At 35.5% G+C, this 16,991-nt stretch overlaps 1 protein-coding gene across 2 annotated transcripts; it reads right to left on the reverse strand.

The window, feature by feature from the left end:
* Window positions 1-64: 64 nt before the first annotated feature.
* Spred (Sprouty-related protein with EVH-1 domain) lies at window positions 65-16,896 on the reverse strand. Of its 2 annotated transcripts, none has more exons than XM_019047724.2 (5): window positions 16,127-16,896; window positions 14,398-14,584; window positions 12,596-12,764; window positions 8,613-8,638; window positions 65-7,498 (listed from the first exon to the last, which is right to left on the reverse strand). In XM_019047724.2, exons 1-5 carry the CDS (start codon window positions 16,144-16,146, stop codon window positions 7,079-7,081), a joined length of 822 nt encoding a protein of 273 aa, XP_018903269.2. In that variant the 5' UTR covers window positions 16,147-16,896; the 3' UTR covers window positions 65-7,078. The 2 variants fall into 2 exon arrangements, with proteins under 2 accessions (XP_018903269.2, XP_018903268.2); XM_019047723.2 differs by having other exon boundaries at window positions 8,613-8,689; window positions 16,127-16,861.
* Between the last annotated feature and the right edge of the window lie 95 nt (window positions 16,897-16,991).

Raw genomic sequence — 16,991 nt, forward strand, 5'->3', positions numbered from 1 at the left:
AATTTCACATGCGTTTTGTTATTAAAAGGTTAAAACAAACTTGAAGAGAATAATTTTACAACAATCAGTTTAAAATAGTCTATTAAAGAAATTGTTCAAGAACAAAGTGAAGGAGGGGAGGTAGAATAAAAATGTAAGTATGTACAGAAAAACGAAGGAGAAAAGTGATTGAGGCAAGGGTTACGTTCGGAGTCGATAACAGCGTAGAGAGAAAATATTTGCATCTCAAACACACGAATAGATGAAAACAAACAATGGGTTCAACAAGGGGGGAGTGGGGCATTAAATTTACAATTTTTACATCTTCCTGCTATTACTTATTATTTTTACACAATACATTATTAATTTATACACAGGCATTAAAATTAGTTTAAAATGAGCATCAGCTGAGAAGAAAGTCACTGTTCATGCAGTTAAATACTTGGGTAAATATCATTAACATTACTGGCATACCACTTCATACATTTTCGAGTTGAAACAATGATCGTTTAAAATTTTCTGGTAGTGGATATGTTTAAAGTTAAACAGTTGTTACAAAAAAATGAATAAATAACCATGGATAAAATAACAATAATTTACAGACTTGAGCGGATTATCCACTCAAGTTGGTCTGATCAAGCTACAACAGATAGCACGTAGAGGAGGAGAAATGATGATTCCTTGGAGAGTAATTAAGTAGTCAAGTTTAGATCATGTTACCCTTGACGGGATTAAAATAACAGGTAAATATTAACAAATATTTGATTTGAAAGAAGCCTTAGCACTCGGCAATAAATTTTCATAAAATCAGGATTGATTTGATTTTTCTACAAGAACTGGAAAAACTAAATGCCAAGTATTCATTGATTAAAAATATTGATATGAGATGCAACAGAACATTAGATGAGAGAATATTTCAAAACCTCATTTTCAAATAAGATGAAAGTGCATAGTCCTGACCTGACAAATCGGTGGGACAAGTAAATAATTAAACCTGATTGAATCTGATGGATGTTCCTAGAAAATCTTCAGGAAGATGGACAGTTTGGGCTCGTGATATCTTTGAAAGAATCGGATATAAAAATTCTCTTTAGCTTCGGGGTACAAACGAAAACTAGATTATAAATTAGATAATTTATAACAGTTGTTAGGCCTCCTTTAGCCTAAAGGCCATCTTCATGTAAATTCACGATTCACGATATGTTCCGCATGTTGTAAAAATAAAATGAGTTTACTAGCAAAAAACCAACTTAATGGGCAAAAAAGAAAGTAGAGTGTACAATTGAGCCTTTGGTATGATATCAATGACAAAATGCGAAAAACACGTATCTCAATTGCTATGTTCATAAATATATGATTATATTTTATTTTCTTCATTGAAAACTTATCAACATGTTTCCTTGCAATTTTGCGTAATTATTTTTAGAATGAGAGAAGAAAATTCACAGGAAGTTGGGATAGGAACTTTTAGGTAATTATTTTTCCTTCACGAAAATAAAACAAGAGTAGAGAATTACAACGTTGCGATTTGAAATGCACATTTTTCGACTTGAGTCATTGATCATCATGCTGTATAATGAATTTAAGGAGACAAGTTGACATATAGGGGGGGCCTCCTTTTTCTTAGAAGATGATATTAAAGATTGCAAGCTGTATGTGAATGCAGGGGCCATTCCTAAAATACAAGGCGCCTTAGGGGGTGAAAGGTAGTTTGTGCATTACAAATATATTGATATAACTTTACGCACTTTTTAACCAACAGAGAGGGGAGCTGATAATTTTTCTGCTTTTATACACTTTTCTCGACTGAATTAAAAACTTTAATTCATTTATTGTTTAAAGCAATACTGGTGTATTTGACCATTGAATATATTTTTAAAAAATAGATCCATAGAGTCAAGAAGATAGAAGTGTTAATTTATGTAAATGGAGCCAGCCAAGCGTTACAGGAAATTAGGAGAAGTCAAGATTCGGAAAATTCAAGTTTCTACAATTTTTAGATGGCCCCTTCATCACAATGCAACTACAAAATAGGATAGCCATATCAAAGTGACCCAACACCTCCTTTGAAAAATGAACTTTTTGCGAATGTGTTACTGTTGTGGTGCTACTTATACATGAAGCGAGGGTGAAATCGGTTATGAACATTCATCAAATACAACCATTTTAAGTTTCATCCAGATTACATTCTCTGTGAGTGCTCAAAATGTAATTTCTGTGGAATAGTAGTGTCTTTGCAGTCAAAAATAAATTAGGTAAAGCAGAGTACCTAAAAATACAAGTCTCATCCGATTTTTTTTGACTGAAAATTCTCAAGGAGTAAACAATAAAGATTAGGCATTTCAATGAAGACAATTCAAGAAAATAATAAAAGGTTAACAGAATTGTGAACGACTCTGCCTTTGAATCACGAAATGCCGTTAAAATAATGAGGCAAACTACAATGATAGCTCCAACACCTAAAAATCGAAACCGCCTGACTGACATTTCAGGCAAATCCGATTTATGTCAGTGACACATATTGTGGTGTCAATCGGAATGTGGGGCTGATGATTACACGATTATACAATACTCCTGAGCCGATATTGAGGGGCAAATGTTGATTTGAACAAATTAAAATTTTAATATGATTAATCAATTACAAAAACAATGTATTGAGCAAATGTGTATAGCTCTCTACACTCTTTTTCTCGTTACAAAAGAACTTTGAATAGCTGATGATAATAATATTAAAACAAAATCATACAGGAATTAGGTCACATTTTTGAAAAGAAAGATTTGAAATTCCTTTTTATAAGGGACTCTCCAGGTAAGCTATTCCAGTCTAAGAGTATGCGGATTTGGTGTCTTGAATTTGGTTTTGATGGAGAAATATTCTGCCGCGCTAAGGGAGAATGCTATATGAAAATTCGAGAGTTGCCACAATTCCTCTGATGAAATATTTATTCTTGAGGACAGTTACGAAATTTTCTCTTACAATTTTCAAAAAGTTTAGATCCTACTGCAAATAAAATTCTCTGAAAAATTTGAGGAAAAATACTCACAAATTTCTGTGAAAATTCGTATTTAAACAAAGGAAATTAAGCAACATAAGAAGGCTCATACAGCGTTCTTCCTGAGCACAGCAGAATTAGTTCGTCTTAATTTTTACATAACAAAAAAGTTAAACCTAAGGAATCTGTGGCTTCCCTTCTTAAAACATTCTGATGATGCTGAGAACTAATAGAATGACAGTTACGCTCATACTGTGATCATGTTCATAACAATGTCAAAATACAATGGGTTATAATCCATTAAGATTACTTAAAAAAAAATCAAATTGAAAACCTCACTAGCCGCTTATAATCTGTGACTTAACTCGAGAGATCATAAGCAGAGTCCTTTACACTATGAGATTGCATTCTATTAACAAAAATCAGGCCCTATTAAGCAAGTAGTCTCCACCCACTTTAATTAGTATCACAAGAACAAAACATTAATAGCGCTCTTTGCCTTTGATGGCACACTTAAGACAACCTTCATTCATAAGACAAGAAAGTCACAGTTCGTGCAGCCTGGAGAATAAGAAATTAAGCATTTTTTGAAAAATTTTTAAGCGCCTTTCACAATCTTTTTCGTAATATGTTCCTCAACACACAATCTTTTTAATTTAGGAGAATTACGTTTGTTCTTCATTCTTCTGCTTTTTCTCATCACTATCAACTTCGTAAATACAACAGACACTTAACACTGACAATTAGTAAAGAATAAAATTCAAGTAATTTGGCCTTGATGAAAAAAAGTTTAGAATTAAGAATTTTTCAAAGCTCTAAGCCATGCACGAACCATGAAAGTAGGTACAGCTCCTTAATTTTTGACTGGCACTTGGAGTGACAAGAAAAAACGACAAAAGGACAGTATTGCAGATACAATAACTAAACAATTAAAAGAAGTTTGGACAAAGCTTCCGTCAATGGAGCAAATAAGACTTTAAGTACTTTGAAAAAGTAGTAAATACTTTAAATTGGTGTTCAGACATAAAACTTTATATTGTCAGCATTCTTGTAAATTTATTTGTTTCCTTGGCTTTTGACAGCAAATAGACTCATAGATACTAAAGATCATTAACTCAATATAAAAAAATAGTCTAAGACAACTAACTTACAACAGGCATTAGATAAGGTCATAAAAAATGTGAGATGAAATGAGAACCCTTAAGCACAAGCAAGAGAGATGAAGTCATTTAGGGGCTGTTCATAAAATACAAGAAGTTCGGAGCCTGCGTTATGGGTGCATTACAGAGGTAAGGGGGGTGTCCAAGGCTCTTACGTAAGGCCAGAATGAGCTCAAGGTGCTAATTTTTCAAAATCTAATACAAGGTGCCAATTTCTCATCTAAATTTTATCAGACTTAGTTTCTTTAAAAGGGTGGTCAAACTGAGAGCAACATGATGTCTTTAAAGGACTGCAATACAGGTTCAATATGAGGGGGAGAGAGATAAAAAAATTTGATTTTCAGCGTTATGTATTTTATGAATGACCCCTGTACTGATACAATAAATAAGTTAATTATAAAGGAAAAGGAGGCTGTAATCTTGAGCAGCTTCCTGAAAAAACAAGGGACACAGAGAAGAAATAATTAGAAATATGTGCCTATCATCAGTCTGTGCATTGATGATCAATACATTTTTATGGCTGAAATCTGATGTTATCCTTTGCATCAAGGTTTTTACTCAAGGGTAAAAATTCTGAAGAAATACTGCTATCTTCATACCTACATGGAAATTTCAAGGAACATGTTGCTTATTATCAGTTTTTCAGTGTGAATTAATTCACTATTTTTCAATTTTCACTAGACTGTACTTTAAAGGGGGCATTTAACCAGCTTTTTCATGAATTACACATGCAGAGGATGTATAAAAATTGCTGATTTCCGAGTCTCTATCTATAAGTTCATTTTAAAAAAAATTAAAATTCTGTAGTTTAATGTAAAAACTCCTACGTTTTCAGAACTTTCGTACCAGCCTCTTAAAATCCTTGCCAATTCAGTGTACCTGGATTTTTTCCTTACAGTAGACATCTTGGTATCCCGTTAGATCTTTAACAGTAGCTCTGAAGGGACCCAACCTTCTTTAATTTTTTGACACGAACTTTCAACTTTAATTGATCACCAATGGACAGGAACACCCTACAGTTCATCCATGATAAACCAACTTCTTTGATTGATGAACAAATACCTTGACCATGAAAAAAATCAAAGTATTCATAAAATTGAAATCTTGAGCAATAAAAACCAGAGAAAACTCTAGTTGCAAAAAAGAAAAGCTGATTTTAGATCTCTACTTTAGCACTCTGTAACTTTTTGTAAATGCATATTCAGAGTTGAAGATCATTTAGAAGTAAACGTGAATGATTAAAAGGATAATGAAGGGAAATAACAGAAAAATTGAAGGGAGAAAGTGATATCATGGGCTACAAAATGAGCCACATATTGATTAATAAATGCTGCGAAGTTTCTTACTAACCAATTGTTTGTGCTCTTTAGACATAACAGGTAGAAAAACAGAATTATACGAAAACAATTTGTTTCCTTAAGATGCTACGGAAAGTCGTAGAGAAATTACAAAAGGTGGTGGCAAGGGAACCATTCTGAAATTTGACTTTGATGTAGGAGAGTACATCCACCTATCAGCTGATGAAAATGAGGCTACATAAAGGGGTAGACACTGCTTTCGACCAACTATATCCACCTGTGCAAAGATCATCATCGAACTTGCCATTGCTTGCTGAGACACAGTAATAAACATTTACTGGTTCACCACCACCTTTAATATTTCTTCTATGATGGAAAGCAAAATATTAATTGGTCATCATTAAGTAGAAAAATGTAACTACAAAGGGAATTGTAGAATAATAATAATAAATCGTGCAGTTCACGATAAGGCTCTAATAGAAATGCATTATTTCAAAATTCCTTTTGTAGATAGATGTTTCCAACTTAAAAACTTCCTTTAAAATGTTCATTCATTGCTCATTTATCTATATACACAGCGCCTTTGTTTGAATTATTCTTTCATAATGAGGTTCCAGTCTTCTTCACAAGCGGTCATGACGACATAAAACAATTTCATTGCCATTCAAAATGATACATGGTTTGGAACTGATAACATTGGATCGAAAGGATTGACTTTCTTTGAATACTATCTCTGAACAGTAGAGCCAGTTACATACCAGTTCTACCTCCAATTCAATCATGAACTATCTTCACAAAACTGGGTGAGATTCTTAAGCAAGACACTTGAGGTAAGAAGCAGTCTACAGAGTCCAACCAGAATTACAGCAGCTCATGCGAAAATGTTCCATGATCATTACATTGTTTCAAGGTTGGAAAAACCTGCTTTTGTCTTCAACTGATAGAAACATACATCATTGACTTTTTAATGTACATTCGTGGTGCTTTGAAAGAGATTTACATAATGTTTATGGCATCTCAGACCAATATTAGCGTCCAATTAATGGTAATGACAGTGGTGCTGACTCTGAAACAATGTACTGGACATGGGAATCTTTAGCATGAAACTGTTACAAAGATCCTTGCTTTGGGTAGAGAGAAAAAAAGTTTCCTTCGTATCTTGGCTATGATCAATGATTGTTCCAGAAAAAACTACATCCGCGATTGCAAAACCTAAAAGTCAAAACATTTTATAGAGAGACTGAAGAACAGTTGTTTAAAATTTCGAGAAAGCACTAAAATACCAGCATTTTTACAAAAATGTTTTAAGAAATCGTTAGCGTTCAATTGATTCACAATCAAATTGTAAAAATTCTGACACAAATCATTAACCAGTTGGAAAATACGAAGGAGTGAAGTAAACATAAATGATTCAAAAGATAACAATACGTCTAGTGAAACAATAAACATTATGAAAAGACGAGCGATTAATTGGTATGATACAGTCAAAATAAAAGTGTACAGATTTATAATTTACAAATATTTATAAATATTAATTACAAAATAGAAATGAAACAAGAACAGCCAAACTGCTTTGGTGCTCTCCGCGCACTCCCGAATCACGAGAGAGCCGTGCTCATAAAAAATAAAATAAAGGCAAGGGGATGGGCTAGGAGCTGCGGGTGCAGCATCGATGACAAGCACGCAAGGGAGGATTTAAGCAAAGACAAGGTATAAAAAGAGATAACAGAGCTAGGCCCGCCCACCTCTTCAAATGGTTATCTCCGTGAGGACTACATGAGCAAATGTCGTCCTCCGAGTCAATACAATGGTCTAAGCACGAGACGCACGTGATTGTGTCGATGCACGTTGCCACACAACTTTTCTTCTGTTCTACCTTATCCATTAACACTGGAGGAGCCAGTTTCTTCTTCAAACTAGCTGTGCTGTCGCGACGTTCTACATTCACGTTGTACATGTCCGTCAACTGAACATAACTGTAGTCCGTGCAGGGTTGCGCAGGTGGAACTGATGCTTTTCCACCAGACGAGTCCGACGATGATCGTGACTCCACAGGGAGATCCAATGCCTATAATGCAGACACCAAAGTAAATTAAAAAGTTAAAGATCTAAAGATAGGATTGGTCCTAAGCCATTAAGCATGGATCATGCGAAGAAAACAGGAACTTCGGCGATTTTCCAAAAGTATTCAGGAGAGTTAAAAATTTGATTGAGGGCAAACATTTTCAAACAAAAACAAGGAAAAAAATAAATTTTTATTGGCAATTCAATCCACCTGAAAAACCGGATTAGGCTCACAATTGTACCTTAAAGCCACCCTAAATCATTAAAAAAGAGGTCTTTAAAAAAGAGGTCTTGTGTTCCTATCAGTTTCTTCTTGGTTCATACTATTGGACATTATGTTCAACATTTCATTTTTTAAAAATACTTGAGTACTGATTCAAAAACTAAACCGACTGTGGTTGAGGGGTTTTACGGGGTTTCCTTTTATAAAAACTCATGATCATAATAATAATTAAAATCTTGGCATTGTTAATAAAATACTCCATTTATAAAATTTTATACTTGGTTTTCTTTCTGACTTGACGTTTCTGGGTGACTCATAAATTGAAATGACTGGATAAATTGGTCATCTAATAAAAGCTGATAAACAGTGCAGGTGAAAAGGACAAGTCAGAAAGAAAGCCAAGCATATACTTTTCTACTTGTTAAAATGATTAGAGCCAAACACATTTTAAAGTTCTGATAAAAGGTTCAACCCTCCTTTAGTTTTACACATATTCTAGCACATTCATTTCCTGGACAATTTCTGGTTTTCCAAATCTATGTATACTCTTAACTTTCAAAATAAAATGTTTAAATTTTAGTGATTTTTGACGATTTGTCGGACCGACGTTGAAGCCAAGTACACTATCGGTGTTTTGTCAGGACCCTTCCCATAATAATCTAAGAGTATGGACAATTTTAAAGAGATGGATGTTTCCCCCTTCATAAATTCATGTAATGACCGCCACACACAACGATTATGAAAACCACAGTTGCCTTTTTTCTTTATCTAGCTCATTAAGATGAAACTTATTTTTGACAGCGTATTAGGGGTCATGTTTTCTCAAAAATTTTGAAATATCTCATCAACACACGCACAAAAGAAGGAAAAATATAATTTAAATAGTAATATTCACCATAAAAACATCATCATCAACAATATCTACTGGTGGTTTCCGGGAAGGTGCCGTAGGAACAACATTCAAAGTTCGCCCTGCAAATAACATACAACTTAATTAGGATGAAATACAGTCAAATAGTAACAAGCAGGAATCAAGGAATGATTCAAGTACATACTACATACTCTTCCCCTCTTCTAAAGCATCCGAAAGACAACCTAACACCTCCGCATTTGAATTGCACCTCAAACTTTCAAGAAAAAGCTTCAAAAAATAGCTTTCCTCGAATAACACGGACTCAACTTCCCTTCGCCACCCCTCATTTGAGCCCATACAGCAAGCTCAGAACCTTCCCCTGGGTAGCTCAGGTAATACTTCAACAACCCCATAGGTAAGTGGGGTCTTTTCCTCCTAAGATAAAAAATCCTTTAAATCTTTTCCATTCAGTTATGGTACAAATAGTTAGGGTGTTACACAATTTTTTATGAAATTCATTTTTGGAAAGTACCTAAATGATGAGAATGTTTAAAATTTTCATTTTATCAAATTATAGCAGAAAAAATGACTTTTAGAATCGCCTAAAATCCAACCCTGTTTCAAACAAAAAAATATTGCACCAATAGATTTTGTGACATCACAGGGAGAAATGTTGGTCGTTATCCTTTCATCTGCATTACTTCAATTGCTCTCGGGTACCAATTGTAACGCTTGACTATGCTAGCAATGTTATGATTGTTTAAAATGAGTTTTTCTGTTTAGAAAAAAAAATTATGATTTCTTCATGACGTGAATCACATGGCGGTCATGTTAAACTGGATTCGATTGCAAGGTAGTTGAAACCATGGGTTGATGTCTCATATGAATTAAAAAATGGTCCGAAAGGCCTACAAGAAAGTTTCTCTGGTATATCTTTTGATAGTATGAGTGAGCCTCTCAAACATACTCAATGAGTCTTTGTTGGGGATCTTCGCAAAAAACTAAAACGAGGCTCTTGAGAGCTCTATGATATTCCATAAAGAAGGCTAAAAAGGAACTCCGGAAAATTGCCAATGAGGTCCCTTTTCAAGTAAGTTCTGGGGGTAGTCATCATCCCGTCTCTCAGACCAGTCAGCCTTTGGTGATACATAGAAACAAGGTATAAGAATGAGAAATAGTAAAGTTTGTAAATCCAAATATTGTTAAAAATGTATACTGGCCGAAACCTGAAAAATAGAACTGAAGTTCAATGGAACTCTTGTAAGCCACGAGGATTTACTGAATAGCACTTGCAATAGGATTTACTTAAGCACTCCATCCAACGTAAAATTTTACAAAAAACTTGATAGTGCCACTGGTTTCCTCCGAGACGAAATCCCAGGTTTAAGAAAAGTTCTCAAGTGTGAGGTAATGGAGGAGATCTACTTTTTTACCAAAAAGTCTACCTTCAAGTCCACTTATATCCTCCATATACAGACAGGGAGCTAATACATTGGCAGCTCATTGCTGCTCAGAGCTGCAACTGTTACTCTGAAGTCCCCATAGAAAGTGGCAACACAGCTAATGTATTTACTCCCTATGTGTGCAAGGAGACTTTGACTAAATATAAACGTGGACTCTCTTATTGCATGGATGATCCCCTGTCATAACCTCAACTTGGAGAGCTCACTTTGCGCGTTGTCTACAAGAATGGAGGGGCCATAACAACTCAGTTTTGTGATGTCAGACTGGTGGATATTAACCGAAAACAACAATCATTTTCAGGCCATCAAAACATCGATGAGTGAGGCAGTTGTCGCATGGAATTGGACCAATCAGAGTGGCCCTTGATTGGCAAAAGTTGCATGAGCAGCACGTTTTAATCTTAATAAAGTAACAATTTTTGGTTTTTAGCTTTCATTTCCGCAATTATTAGACAATGTCATTAAAGGACTAGACACTTTTCTGCAGTGAAATTCCATCCTCTTTCGAAAAGGTCCCTGTGAGTTTTTGAATTAGGCCAACGCCTGAGAACGTGTCGCGTCAAAGAAATGTCGTTACAACCTCTCCATTCTCTTAGGCAACGCTTTAAACTTGGGAATTCTTTTCTGAGAAAACCAGTGAAAGTCATGTTTCTTGTAGTTTACGTAGTATGATGACTTCAAATCGCAAATTCCCATGGCATGCAAAAGCTCCAATCTATCATTTTTCAATGAATACTTACCACACATAGATCAACATCCACAAGGGGAAAAGCATAAGAAACAAAATATACAGAATGATTATGTGGCAATAGATCATTTGAATGCATTTATATTAAAAGGAACTATGTGTGAGAGGTTCGCCTGAAACAATTCCTTTTAGCATAAGTACATCTGATTAGAAATAAATCTAGTGATGACATTTTTTTTTTCTATTTTTTTGAAGACAGAAGGCTATGTTGACTCGTATTAAAAAAATATTCTGCCATATTCTTCTCAAATAACTGAAAAGGCACACTCTGTGTGATGATTTGATCACATGAACTGAATAAAAGGATTGTTCCGGTACTTGAATGATACCTGAGAGCAACGATAATTTTTTGTTCTGAGCATATTCATTAACCTCTTTTGATTGCGCAAGAATTAAACCAGTCAAAGAGATTTGTTTTTCAATTTTACCACAGTTAAAAAAATAACTACAATAAATGGGGCTTTCGTAATTTTTTCATTTTTTGAGTCGCTGGCATTTTTTTGCTTTTCCCTAACTTAAGAATTTTCGAATTCCCTGACCTTTGAACCTAACATTCATTCCCTACTAAAGCAAACAAAGAAACTGAAACACTGTCAAAAAGAGGGTACGAAAAAGATCGCACGATCCAACTGTCCAAAGCAAAAAACCATCCTTTCTTGCTTTGCCTCACTCTGTTTTACTCGCTAAGACAAAATTGCAATTGAGTATTCGCTAGTTATACAATTATTATCTTCTCCTAAATTGGCAAATATTTATCTGTGCTCTTACTTACACAAGTCACGCACAGTCCTAATGGCTGCGCTAGGGAGAGCCTGAGATAACAAATTCTTCTCGCCATGCAACTTGATATCAAAGTTTTTGTCATTTTAAAAGTTCAATCTTAGGTGCATTTGCACTTCACACCATGTACTACTTGGGAGTTCAAGCCCCCACATACTCGACCAACCTAATTTTGAATATCCTGATTCTACAGTAAGATAGGTAAAAATGCAAAATTCTTACTTACAGCTTTGGAAGTTTTCAAGATGTTCTACAAGAAATTTTTACTAGAAAATAGGTATTGGGTGCCAACACTTTCCCATACTTTTTTAAAAACATTCTTTAAATTCTTTCATTCATTAAAGTTGGCTGGATTCATTCCTTTTTCTTCAAAATTTTGTTTCTTTTCAGTTATCCTCCAAGCATCTCTTTTATTACTAAACTTGCAGCTGATAGCTGCATAGATTATAGCCGGCCAATCACGAGTAGTTTTGCTGTCTCACCACCGACATTTGTAAGACTATATAAGTATGTGCTGCCTATTTTTCAAGGTTTTTTTTTCCATTGCTAAGACCCGACACCTATGCGAGTCCAATCTTGGTCTTCCAACATCCCTCAGACCCCAGACCCATGTCTCTCATTTTTGGTTCTTCTAACATCTCTTAGACCACAAGTTTGTATGCCAACAAGTTTGTTGTGTTACCCCAAATTCAGTGCTACATCTTTAACTGTGTGAATCTCTTTAATGCATATTTAAATTTTTTGTGCAACTCTGACTCTTTTTTTGGATATTTTGTGAAATTCTGTGCAACTTCAAAAATCTTAATATGATGATTGAATTTATACTCCAACCATGGTGCTGTATGGTGGTACACGGAACGGTTTTATACGATTATTTTACGAATAAGGTTGAACAAGATCTCTATCACATTTGAAACGATTTTCTCCAACATGGTGCAGCAACCTTATTCATTAACATTGGGGTGCTTAAATTCTTACCCTAAACAGTGATCTATTCGAAGACAGATAAGATTTATTCTAGTAATGATACTTGCCATCTAATAATTCTTCGACAGCTATCCGGACTCCTTTGTCAAAGGCACGTGCATCAGCTGCTGTGTTGAACGTCAGCCCAAATTTTTTGTCTCCTGTCTTCCAGTGATGAAAAGTTGGCATTACTTTATTGTACTCAAAATCCTTTTTGATCGTGCAACTGAAGACAACCTGAAACAACAAGAATGAGGAGGAAATTTCCTCCGTTATAATCAGGAGAAAGTAAAAGCAAATCACAAGAGATCAGAAACCAGGGCTATCCTCACTTGGCTAGGTCATCAGAGCTCACCAAAATTATCGTTTCAAACGGGTCCCATATTTGCATTTTCAAAACAGGGTTTCTTTTGCCATTTAGGGTTAAAAAGAATCGGCAAAAAATTCCAAGAAGCTTAATTCTTTCCGTACTTGCAGAAAATTAATTTTAAGAAAAATGGATGCAATTGAACCATTATAAAATAGACAAAAATGGATAAATTCTTGGGATGCAACATGAGACAGGGTAACAATGCCTGAAAATTCAAAATACAGCTCAAAAATGGAGGAGAAAAAAAGCTTTCCGAACTCTTTCTTTCCATCCAAATTTGTTCTGCAGTCCTCTATTTAATGTCTTTGATGCTGAGTGTTACAAGTTTTGGGATGAGTACTTTCAAAGAGAAAATTTGGCATTCTTGCCCTTCTCCTTCCTTTACTTGAGGAAACTTAAGGGCCTAAAGTCATGCAGAAAACAAGGAGGTGGTGGCAGTTCTGCTGATTTGTTTACACCTTGAAGCTGGTGGGTGCAAGACAGCATCAAGAGATCTGTAAAATGGGAGATTTAAAGCACAGAGCATAACATGTGCTGTTTAGCTGTGATTCAACACGGAATAAAATTTAAACACTTATTAAAGGAAGACTTTTCCATGGACCAAACCATTTTCAAGAGAGCCAAAGACAAGATAATATATACTCACTGAGATCACCAACCTCCTTCCAAGATGCTCTCATATTTCAACAATTTTTATCAATCTCAAGGCTCATAAATAGCAGCTGGCAGCAAATTTGGATTCAAAAGGAATTACCAGTATTTTTTTTACCATTTTTCAACAGTACCATCAATATGTTACCAACAGTGCAACAAAAAGGTATTGAAAGCAGTTTTTTCAAACATAGCATACAAAATTTATTTTTAAACTGAGCACTATTTTGACTTTAATTGAGGAGAGATTAAAGGTACTGCGAGAGAATTAAACCTATTGTTATACTATTTTTCATCTACACTTATATAAAATTGTTAGGCTCTTGAAATGAAATGGTGGCAGGGCTGATCAGAAATAATGGGAATGATGAAAAAAATAATGAATAAGAATAAGAATAATGGGTGGAAGATTGGTCACCATGTATTAACACACCCACTATTAGCAGGGTTGCTACAGAATTTAGAAAATGAAATGCATGAAAAGCAGAAATATGCTTAGGTACGCAGGGCTTGGTCATTTTGAACGACAAATTTTGCGTAAAAACTATTTCAGATTATGTGTTTTTAACCCTGAACATATCCTCTAATGTCAAGGAATGTTACCATAATGTGTCTGGAAAATCAGGGCGGTTTCCTGACATCTCCCTGATTATCCAAACATATTATGGTAACATTATTTGACATTACAGGATATGTTCAGTGTTGAAACACTTGATTTGAAATAGTTTTTACGCAAAATTTGTCGTCCAAAATGACAAGCCCTGCGTACTTAAACGTATTTATGCTTGTCATGCATAATGGAGGCTCTAATTTAAACATGCACGAGGATAGAAGCAAAATTGATCTTACCGATTGATCCAAGATTCTTTTCCCGAAAATGAGATATTCGAACTTGTTGTCCTCGGTGGGGGCTGTGGTGATGAGACGCTTTCGGACAGACACGTTTGATAGGCCCCCACCTCCCATAGGAACCCATCCTCCTGTGCTGTCGTCTCTTGTCATCACCTGCGCTAGCACTTTGACCAAGTAGACTCCACTAAAAGAAGGATGAAACAGTGTAATTAATTATAAACATTTAGGAGCATTGTAAGTACAAGTGGACTTCAAAGAAAGGAGAGTAAATATCTCTGCACATTCAGGGATTTCAAATAATTACACATATCAACAGTACAAAGACTTAAAACATTCTCATGGTAAAATTTAAGTACTGGTCAAAAGAACCTTCTCACTGTGCATATTAAAGCAGAGACATATTTAATAATTAAGAGAAATAAACAAGCTGACAAGCAGCTTAGAAACTTCTTGACCACAACAGTTCTTGGGTTTTGAGAATAGAGGGAGCATTTCACAGTCACAAAAATATAAATAAATATAAAAAAGTAGTTTTAACTGGTAAATCTGAAAAATTTGGGCAGATGGCAGTTTGTAGTACGTAAAGGGATGGTTACGAGGTTTCTACATCCCATTGACGAACATCCATCCAGAAAATTGTGGTAAGGGGTGAATAAAATACAATCATTTTTAACTTTCGTCAAATGTTGCTTTATATGAAGCAGAGATGAGATGCATACTGAATGGCCAATGAAATAATCAATACCAAACAGTTTTACCTTTTTGAGTTCACAATGAATGAAAAATAACTTTTGAGTTTGGATGATTTTGATTTACTCGATCAGATATGGAAAACCAGGGCATAATAATTCAATGTTTCTCCTTCATTTTCCTCTGTGCCACACGGAGCACAGTATAATCAGGCAAAACAGATAATGTATGTAGGCGTCGTAAGTGAGAGCCCAACAAATTCGTGACAACGATACATATACTTATCAGGACGATAGAGAAAGAGCAAGTGTTACATGCGCACTTAATAAACATAACAAGTGCTTTTCTCGGTAGGGAAATTCTGAATACAAGTCAAGGAAGAGAGAAAATGCTGTTTTCACTTCGAGGTTATCAATTGGCAACGTCACTAAATTTAGAGGCGTGAGCGTAGGTTCGTATTATTACAGAGTTTGTAAAGCCACCCTATGTCTTAACTAAAATTCATGACCGTACATACATGATCAGTGAGAACTAAACCTCGATGAAGGTAGAAAAGTAGTTAATCAATTAATACTGCGTTCTTGGTCAGGTAGAGACAGTTAATGCACGTATTCGAGGGAGATAATTCAGTGATGATTAGTAGACAAAGAAAAGTAACAAGACTTTCTAGACTACTAAGCTACGACCTAAACTTAAAGTTTACTTTGAGTTCACAGAAAAGTTCCCTAAACAATGAGTTGATCGGTAATTGAGTGGTGGAACTATGGGAGCTCACTGCAATGGAGCTCATGATCATTCCATGATAAATTTCAAGGCAGAGGCATAGAGACTACAATGGCTCGGATTTTCACCAGACTCGAAGAGAGGCTACAAGAGAATTTGTAGTAGAGAATCCATTCATGATTAGCATGGAATGAATCCACGAAATACGTTCGGAGGCGAATAGGTGTAGGTCAACATTGAAAGTAGCCTATCTTCGAGAAGAGCGTTAACGCCCAAAATTCAATGAAATTGAAAGATAAATAAATTGACTTACTCTTCAAAGGCTTCTGTCATTGTTCGCGGAACAATTTAACTTAAAAAAACCCCATTTTCCCTGCAAACCATTCATTTTCAAGGCATTGGAGGAACTGTAACACAAACTCAGACAGGATATCAGCCTACGCATGCGCTGCCATTAATCATTCGTCGAACGCATGACAAAAATAATTTCAATTCAGTGATTGACTCGATAAAGTAGTGCCACCGTAAAGTGCAATTTATTCAAGAATTACGCGCAAAGTAGGTTCACTTTGTGTATAAAACGTTATTAAAACACTGATAGAAACACAAAATATAGGATAAACTTTCATTGAAGGCCGAAATGAATTTTAGGAAGTTCTATGTTTTGTATTCAAAATGAGAAAAGCAGCGGAAAATATTGTTGAATGATCCAGCGATGCAATGCCGTGTGGTATCGGATGGTCGGGCAGGGGCTACGTTGGGCATACAATATGGGTCGTAGCACTGAAAGCTTAGTAGGAATTCATTGACTTGCCGCTCGGTTCATTCATGAATCGTCGCGCGTGAATTCACAATGAAATGACGTCGCGTCAATGAGCAGAGCCATGAGAGCCTGGCGATGCCTCCCGCAGTCGTCAGCAACTCCGCAGCCGAAAATACTATCGAGAACCTTCAAATTTTCTCATGAATAAAAAGTGGGCTGCGAAATCGTGATCGTACTATTTTTATGAATGAACGAGGAAGTCGCTCGAAATGACATTCAGCCAAACTTGACACTTCCTGCGCAGACGCGTACGGACATTGCGCTCGCCCATTCATAGTGTTTTTGCTGAGCAAGGCGCTTTATGAAAAAGGAGGTGAAGAAATAAACGAGTGGATCCGAGCGCCTCGTTTTAAAA

This window comes from Bemisia tabaci, chromosome 5, assembly GCF_918797505.1.
Source record: "Bemisia tabaci chromosome 5, PGI_BMITA_v3".
NCBI lineage: Eukaryota > Metazoa > Arthropoda > Insecta > Hemiptera > Aleyrodidae > Bemisia > Bemisia tabaci.

Coding starts and splice junctions, on each gene's coding strand:
- Spred (XM_019047723.2), bottom strand. CDS start 16,146: ATGACAGAAGCCTTTGAAGA. Junction 12,765..14,397: donor AAAGAATCTTGGATCAATCG/GTAAGATCAATT, acceptor TTGTTGTTTCAG/GTTGTCTTCAGTTGCACGAT. Junction 8,690..12,595: donor TGTCGAAGAATTATTAGATG/GCAAGTATCATT, acceptor TGTTATTTGCAG/GGCGAACTTTGAATGTTGTT.